General features: G+C 44.3%; 1 protein-coding gene across 1 annotated transcript; it reads left to right on the forward strand.

Moving 5' to 3' along the window:
- Positions 1 to 1,460: 1,460 nt before the first annotated feature.
- COX17 (cytochrome c oxidase copper chaperone COX17) lies at positions 1,461 to 4,194 on the forward strand. Its single transcript, XM_069867268.1, has 3 exons — positions 1,461 to 1,646; positions 3,488 to 3,598; positions 3,986 to 4,194. Exons 1-2 carry the CDS (start codon positions 1,525 to 1,527, stop codon positions 3,570 to 3,572), a joined length of 207 nt encoding a protein of 68 aa, XP_069723369.1. The 5' UTR covers positions 1,461 to 1,524; the 3' UTR covers positions 3,573 to 3,598; positions 3,986 to 4,194.
- Positions 4,195 to 8,811: the final 4,617 nt, after the last annotated feature.

The raw sequence follows: 8,811 nt of genomic DNA on the forward strand, positions 1-8,811 counted from the left end.
AGTTCAATCTCAGCTCCATCTTGCAGGTTGTTTGCATGGAATTGGGAAAAGCATATTCTGGTCAACATATGCAACATTTACATCGTCCAGTTCATCACGCCTGGCTCCAAGGCCTCACAACACATGCATGCTGAACCACAAAGCTGCATGGGTGTAGGTCAGTCTGAGCTGAGATCCATGGATAATTAAGTATGTGGTTGATTAGGCAAGTAAGTGTTATGATGCTGTGAAAAGACAGACTCAATAATCAATGTCAATTTGATTATTAAGTAAGGTATCCTCTAATGTGACACCGGGCATGCTGAGGGTAGCTCCACCTAATTTGAGAGCAACTTCCAGCACAATTCATTAAGGCTATGTACAGTCAAAGCATACATATTCATCACTTTTCCTGAACAGGTGTGTCTATTATAATCAGTTCCCGGAATTTATTTACACTAAGTTTCCTCTCCTTGATGCTCATGCTCTGCACTTTGGGGGTCTTCTTCAGGGGTCTCTGGATGAAGGCTGTAGATCTTCCTCACAGCTGAACTTTTCAACTTGCCTTCTTGCACATGCTCTTAGACTCCTTAGGCACCTCTTCAAGGTTGCATCTGGTCCTAGCTGGTTCTTCTTTTTCTTATCATTGCACTAGTCCCTGTTATCTGGCTTAATTAGATAAAGTCACATTTTCCCCACTCTTTCTAACTTCAGCGTTGTTAAAATTCCTTATGTCTGCGTAAGTATCTGGGCACAGGCTAGCTAAAGGTTATTATTCAAGCGAATCCTATATTTTAGTTCTAAAATCACAAAAACTATAGATAATATTAAAATATATAATAGGTTAGTGATTTATAACAAATAACCTCTTCCTGCAGTTACATGACACTATTTCAGAGGCAGGATGGCAATGCATAGACGATCTCCTCAGGTGCCTGCATTTCAAGGAGTCACGTTGTCGGGGTGACACAGAGGTGCCTCCATGGTGAAAACAGGAGAGCCTCATCTACCTAACGAAACACGGAGCTTTGGACTTCTAGAAAAGAGCTAGGTTCTACTTCTTGCCTCTCTTTATGAGACTGAGCGGACAAAAAAGGATCCTCTCCTCTAATTTATTCATTCAGGCAGCACAAGCCGGTATTGGAAGGTTGATCTAAGGTTTGCCAGGAGCCTTCCCTTCTCCAGGCTGAACAAACCCAACTCTCTCAGCCTACACTCGTATGGGAGGTGCTCCAGCCCTCTGATCATCTTCGTGGCCCTCCTCTGGACCCGTTCCAAGAGTTCTGCATCCATCTTATGCTGGGACGCAGACACAGGAGTAGGACGAGGCTTGGAGGGGGAGGACGTGTAGGCAAAAGGAAGGCTTCTGAACTACATCTCCCGGCATGCCGCGGGGCGCACGCGCAGGCTATGGGGTGTGTCAGGGTTGTGAACTACATCTCCCGGCATGCCGCGGGGCGCCCTAACAGGAAGTAGCTCCCTCTGCTTCCGGGTGGCCGCCTCCCGCGTCCCCGCGCAGGCCGAGGTTGAGGCGGAGCCGCAGCCATGTCGACGGCCGCCGCCGCCAGCTGTGACGCCAAGGTGGCGGGGGAGGCGCGGGAAGGGGAGAAGAAGCCGCTGAAGCCCTGCTGCGCCTGCCCCGAGACCAAGAAAGCGCGGGACGCGTGGTGAGCGCGGGCTCCGCTGGGCCTCGTCCCCCGGCCCGGCCCTCTCGGTGCTGCCCCTGCCAGAGTGGTCTGGGAGACTCTCCTGCCCAGAGAGTGCTGGAGCATCCGGGAGGGGTGGGAGAGGGAGGACGGAGAGTGTACAGCAGGAGGAGGAGGAGAAAATAACTTGAAAGGATACGTTAGAAATCATAGAATGGTTTTGTCTGGAAGGGGCTTTAAAGATCATCCAGTTCCAACCCTCCTGCCAATGGCAGAGATGCCTCCCGCGGGATGTTGCTGCTCAAAGCCTCATCCACCCTCTCCTTGAACACCTCCAGCCACGACTTCCCTGGGCAACCTGTGCCAGCGCCTCACCACCCACCCAGGAAAAAAAAAAAATGTTCCCTATATTTAATCTCCGTTTTCCCTCTTTCAGCTTGAAAATGTTCCCCGTCACCCTATCCCTATAGTCCATGACGAAGTGCCCCTCCCCATCCTTCCTCTAGACCCTTTTAAGTACTGTGAGGGTGCTATAAATGAAGAGATTGATTTATCATAGCTCTGAGGTTTCAGAGATTAGTTTTTATGCTGCTTGCAAGTCTTTACTACTGTTGGCTGTCTGCAACAGCAGGTACCAGCAGGCAGTAATTTTTTTATTGCTTAATTGATTTTAAACACTGTTCTCTTTTAAATAATATACTTCGTTTCATAGGTTTCACAGGAAGATGTTTCTCACAGAGGTACAAAATTGGACAGTGATGTATATAGCTGAATTCATAATTATTGGCTTTGTCACGATTATAGGACCTATCAAGTAGCATGAAATGCACCCTCACAATAGAGTTCCTTTCTCTATAATCCTTAAAGCTTAAAAAGCCTTAATCTGGCAACTAAATTGTTTTTTTTTTTACCTGACAGGTGTTACAGCTATTTTTCAATAGATGACATAGTATTGGGGGTGCATGTCTCGTTACAAGATAGAGTGAAGGTGAATCCAGGACCTCCTAAGAAAATGGGGGTAGGATCCAAGTCCTGGGTGAGATGCAGTTGCCTTGGGTGGCCAGTAGACCTGTCCATTCTTCTTGCAATAAAATGATTAATAAGATATTTTGGTTGTGTACAATTTGGTAGTTTTGTCCTTTGGCAGCAAGATTAGCATAATTGGGAGGTGAGGGTTGATCAGAGCTGTGACCCGCGCTCTGCAGAGCAGTGGAATCCCCACCTCTGGGGACAGAAAATGGTCTGCCAAGCAGAAAAGAGCAAGTTTGAACTGCTTTTGCAGTGTTTACGATGTACCAATGATGGTAGGCTCTTACTACTATTTGAATATGTATTACGCTTGGAAGGATGAGTAACATCAAAGTTAATGTTTGTGGGAAGTAATTTTTTAAGAGTATCGAGACATTTTTTTTCTTACTTCAGGTTTCCTAAATACTGACTGAAGCGCCATTTACTGGTCAGCCTATTCTGAATTGTCTCTTGCTGGAGAAATCGTGTTTCCATACTAAATGATTTTAAACTAATTGCTGACGGGATCAGCGTACTTGATGAAGTTATTCAGCTGCCTTGTGTTGCATAACAAATCCTTGTCTAGGCTTGCCCAGAATAGATACTCATGTAGTAATAGGAAATTCTGTTACATGTTTCATCAAAGTTTTACGTGCGTAGCTGCAGGCTTGGTCATCTTTTTGGGATAAAATTCTGCTTTCCAGAACAGGGCTACTCTGGACAGGATAGAAAAAACATCTCTGGAGCGTAATAGGGATTTTCGGTTGTTCCCAACAGCTTGTCAGTTCTGTGGTTTTGACTAAGAGCAAGCAAGCATTTTGTTGTTGAACCTTGGAAATCTTTTTGTTTTGCAGCATCATTGAGAAGGGAGAAGAAAATTGTGGGCACCTAATTGAAGCTCACAAAGAGTGTATGAGAGCTCTGGGCTTCAAGATATGAGTGAGATGAGCAGGACTCTGAATGTGGTGAGTTTAGCCGTCAGGACCTCTGTCTCTGAAGTGCCCTGGCATCCCAGCTGGTGCCACTGGAAGGAGCAGAGTACTGTTTGTGGTGGCAAGTGTCTAGGGAGGGCAAAGTAATCCTCACTGACACTAGAGTAAATGCTGCTGTCCTCAGGAGGGTGGTGAAGCCGTCTTGTAGTACCTTCTGGCAGCGTGCAGAGTAGCTACTTTCTGAGTAGCTCTTCAGCAGCAGAGGATGGCTCTGCTTCTGTTGTCTTCTGATAGATTTGAACTTCAACTTTGATTTCTAATGCTAGGGCTCTGTGGGGTTTTTTTATTGATTGATGAACTGTCCCTCAATGTCCAGTGGAAATCCATGTTTTGTGAAACTGTCCTTCCTTTCTCTTCTAGGTGATGTCTGTTGCGTGACTGTGTTCTGGAAAGCTGCAAAATAAATTATTTCTGCAATTTACTTCAAAGAACAAATACAAACAAAGAATCTATTTATAAAGAGTCTTTAATGATAGACTGTACATCACATCTGTGGTTTTTCCGCTGTTAGCTTTTGATCGTTGCTATAGAGAATATATTTTTCCTCTTAATAAAAGGTTTGAAAATGACCCCTGTTCCTGGCTTCTGTTTTGTGTTTTTTTATGTAAAGAAATGACTGTGCCCTCCTTATTGAAAGCAATGTGCTGTTGGAGTGGAGAGATTGAGAACATTCATTACTCTGGTGGTGTGGTTGAACAGATGGGCCTTCCGTGGGTTTTCCCACTGATGCAAGTTGAGAAATCATGCTGGTAACGCTGCCCTGTTACTGCTTTCAGCAAAGTCATGCTGAAGCTTGCAGTGCCATTTGTGGCAGTAGATGTAACTGTATTTATACAAAGATGAGCACAGCCTTATGAAATGAACTTTCTTTAGAGTCAAAACTGGATTTTGCTTTCCCCCGTTAAAATTCTCCCAACTTTTTTAAAATAGCTTTATTCTAGGGTTCAAGCTTTGATCTTTATAATCAAGTACTTCCCATGCCAAACTCGAATTCCTGAGCCAGGAGTTTTTCAAGGGGAAGGGAGCAGAAGATTGCAGTTGTATGTACATGTCGCTTGCTTTAAATAAAAGATTTTTTCTTGTTTTTATGTCCAGGTTTTGTTGTGTTCTTATGCTAGGTGTTCATGGCCTTTTATTTTCTGTTTTTTTTCCTCACTTGTGTGACATGACAGTGGGAAGGTGGTTGTGGCCTTTGATCCCTTAGACTCCAGAGCAAACAAAGTGCCATTGGTAGTTTGTTACATGTAGGACTTCCCTCGTTTCATACTGTGTTGCCATGCAATTGGTGAGTTAACTTTGCTTCATCAATCACTTCCTTTCCTCTTGCTGAGGTTTGTTGGTTTTTTTTTTCAAAAATGAAGATAGGAGCTCTGTACTTTCTTTATTCTCCTGGCTTTAAAGCTGTTGGAGGGATGGGTGCAGTCATTATTTCTCTGCCTGCTGAGCCCACGTATTCTGAGCTAGCGATAAATAGGCTGGGAATGTTTGTATGGGTCACTTGGTCTGGTGAGACCCACAAGCTGTGTGAGGGGAGTTCAGACTCCGCATCTGGTTATGTTTTCTTCAAGGTCCTGGAGTCTAAGGAAATGTAAACGGACTCTCAAATGCTTGCAGGGGACAAACCAGGCTGTTAGACTTGGCTCTGCACTGCTCATCCTCTCTCCTGTCCTGAGGTTAAGAGTTGTGCCCATGTTAGCTTCCAGCCTAAGGGAAGGGAAGCAGTTGTAACTCTGGGGGAAAAAAGCGTTCAAAGCTGCCTGTGGTGCTGTAGCTGGCGGGAGAGCAGGACCTGGTACTCCTGGCATTTACTGTCTGGAGGTAAAAACTTGAAGAAAGTAATTCGTTGAATCAACGTGTGTCAGAGCTTAAACGGAAGAGAGCATTAAAAGGCAGATGAGCAGCCTTGTGGTAGCATGTCCAGCCTGGGTAAACTGTGGAAATGGGGCCACAGAGTAAAGCGCAGGGCAGGGGTTGGTGGTGGTCATGTGAGAGTGGAGTGCTATTTAAATGAGGCCAAGAAAAGTTAAAAATAGATCCTTGTATGATTTTACACAAATACTCTAAACTTAAAAAGGGAGCATCTAGGCCTACATGAAGCTATAAGCATGCTAGATACTTTAGAAAGTTTTTGGAGGGAAGATGAGGAGTAGGATGCTGCGGTACCTGTGTGCAACAGGTACAGAAAGGATGCCAGACAACTCCATAATTAAAGCAATGACAGAAAGACCTTGTTCAAATCACATGTCTTGCTGAGTGGCTTCATTTGTTACTACAGGATTCCTATGGAGTGGATTCAGGGCTTGATTCGGGGAATGGGAGCTGTTGGCCCTATGTTACTTCGTGTTCAGCGCGCCTGTGAGGAAGGGTATGAAACGTGGCAGCAGCAGGAAACCTGACTGAACTCTATAGGAGTACAACTAAATACAGTATGTACCATCTTTGTTCCTTCGTGATTCACAATGAGCTAGAGGAGGCTTTGCACCTTTCACAACAGTTGTAAATAGAATTTCTGTATCAGGAACAGCATGGTCAGCAGGACCAGGGAAGTGATCATCCACTGGTACTTGGTGCTGGTTGCAGCTTGAATCCTGTGTTTGGTTTTGCCCCCCTCCACTAAAATAAAGACATTGAGCTGCAGGAACATGTGCAGAGGAAGGCGACAAAGCTGGTGAAGGATATGGAGTCTTAGGAAGAGCAGCTGAGAGAACGGGGGTTGTTTAGGCTGGAGAAGAGGAGGCTGAGGGGAGACCTTATTGCTCTCTAAAACTGCCTGAAAGGAGGTTGTAGCAAGGTGGGTGCTGGTCTCTTCTTCCAAGTGACAGGTGATAGGACGAGAGGAAATGTCCTCAGGTTGTGCCAGCAGAGTTTTAAACTAGATATTAGAAAATATTACTTCACCAAAAGAATTACCAGGCACTGGAATGGGCTGCTCAGGGAGGTGGTTGAGCCTCCATCCCTGGAGGTGCTTGAAGGAGATGCAGATGCACTTAGGGACATGGTTTAGCGGTGGGCTTGGCAGTGCTAGGTTTACAGTTGGACTTAATGATCTTAAAGGTCTTTTACAACCTAATTTATTCTGTGAATGTGACTTGAAACACTAGGCAGGTATTTTGGAGCTACACGGTTTATTAGTGTATACCTAACAGTTGCAGACTAATGCCAGCCATGCACTATATAATAAATCAAAAAGGAGATGTCTGATTATGTCCTCTCTGACCAAAGTCTTTATGTCCTAAATGCAGGTGACTGATCTAGTTGTCAGCTTATGGGATCAGTAGTGAACCTGTAAGACTTTCTAAGGATAGGCAAAATAGCCAGTTGTTTAGCTGCTGTAAGATTTGGGACTGATAATCTCTCAGTGTGGTGCTGCTCTCAAGGACAGGGGATTTATTTACCAAACATAGTGCAGGCTGCACCTGGGTTGCACCATCACATGGGGCTAAATATTAAGTGCTACTGATTGAATTAATTAAGTGGGGAAATTGATGGAGTACCTATTTACACACTGCCAGTTTCAGTGCTGGAAAGCTTGACATGTCTATTTTTCTTCTTCACAGACTCATTTTGTTGTAGTGCCTATGTGCCTTCTCCCAGGAAAGAGTCTTAATGCTGCTCAGGTCTTTTCTATGCACTTGCTCTCCTTATTCCAAAGTGTTTTGGGCCTTGGCATCTCCCTTTTAATACTTGCGTGGCTTTCCCCTTGAATCAGTATCGACTTCTGAGCACACATCTCGGGTGAACCCCAGCATCCATGAATGGAAGGTGTGTATTCTAATTCAAGGTAAAGCATGAAAATAACATTTCTCTTTGGAAAATTAGTAAAGCTTTGTGAACTCTTGGTGGGTGGAAAATTGAAGATGCTGTGAAGACAGTCTGCATGGTCATGGTACTCTCAAGGGAGAAAGGAAGATTTGAGCCTTGGTGGTTCAACCATTTTGCAAATCTTCCTTTTGAAAAACTGGGCCTGGATTAAATACTAGCATGCCTGAGAGATCTGCCTTTTGAAAGGCTGTTATTCTCTCTACAATGTTATATTCAGTCCCAGCAGAAAAGCTATATAGTTTCTAATGAGAGCTTTGTGTTGTCAGTGCTGTGGATTTAAAGCTTCCTATCTGTGTTCTGCACAGAAGTCACAACGGGCCATCCTCGTGGCACTGGCCCCAGCTGCACTGCAGCCCCAGCATATGCCTCTGGGGTTACTGCAATGCCACTGTCTGAGTTCTGGGAGATGCCAGAGGAAGCGCCTTCTTTGTTCTAATGAGTTGTTAGCATTGTGTTCCAGAGTATTTTGACTTGGTAATTTGCCTATCTGAGGAGTGAAATTAATAACCTCCTGAGTTTTTTTTGTCACTTTCTTTGATGTTGCTGCAAAAGATTTTTTGTAGTACTGAAAGGCGGGAGAAATTTCATTGTTGCTTCCTCTAATGTAGTTCTACATTGCTATTCATAGCAGTTCAGTTTGTCTCACAGATCTTATGTAAAGTATCTTTCTTATAAGTGTTCGCAATCTTGATATCCCAACTCACTGTTACATCTAATGTCGGCCTGTCTTGGAAAGAGGGGCTCTCTTTTCTTGCAGGGGCCTAATGGTAGACAAGTTGTTGTTGGGATCACCTAGAAAGTACATGGCAGTGGTATGAAAAACAGAACTTGGCTCCAGAGATTTTTAGTGTAGTGCTTTTGCTATAAGATCATCCTTCCCTCTTTGCAGAGAAGATCAAGAGAAAATAAGTTCTTCATTTCCCCATACTTATTGCAGCTGAGCCTTGTTCTGTTTCAGTCCATACGATTTATTTCTTCACTTAAATAAGGGACCAGTGGAGAGAAGTTTCCCCATTTCATTTAATCTGTAACAGAAAGCATCTTTCTGAGTGGATTGTACTCAAACCCTGTGCAAAGTTTGATTTGTTTTGTTTTCTTCCTACGTGGTAAACTGTCAAGATGGCACAGCCTTTGCTGCTCTTAGGAGTTGTACCAATCCGTGTTGCATGTGTGTAGAGTCCAAGACCATCATAAATTCTGTAAGGTTGTAATAAAAGTGTTGCTTCAGCCTCGCCCAGTAGATGGTGTTGTTCCAGAGCACTATTTGTACAAGAGGTGATTAGTATGTCTTTAAGCGAATGGTGCCAAAGGGAATGGCATGTTAGGCAGGGCAGCTGCATGAAACACGACCACGCTTGAAACCC

The sequence above is a fragment of the Phaenicophaeus curvirostris genome, chromosome 1 (genome assembly GCF_032191515.1).
Source record: "Phaenicophaeus curvirostris isolate KB17595 chromosome 1, BPBGC_Pcur_1.0, whole genome shotgun sequence".
In the NCBI taxonomy this organism is placed as follows: domain Eukaryota; kingdom Metazoa; phylum Chordata; class Aves; order Cuculiformes; family Cuculidae; genus Phaenicophaeus; species Phaenicophaeus curvirostris.

What these genes read in the sequence shown, in the direction of transcription:
- COX17 (XM_069867268.1), top strand. Translation starts at nt 1,525, where the DNA reads ATGTCGACGGCCGCCGCCGCCAGCTGTGACGCCAAGGTGGCGGGGGAG. An exon ending in AAGAAAGCGCGGGACGCGTG is followed by an intron (nt 1,647 to 3,487) that starts GTGAGCGCGGGC and finishes TTTGTTTTGCAG; the next exon opens with CATCATTGAGAAGGGAGAAG.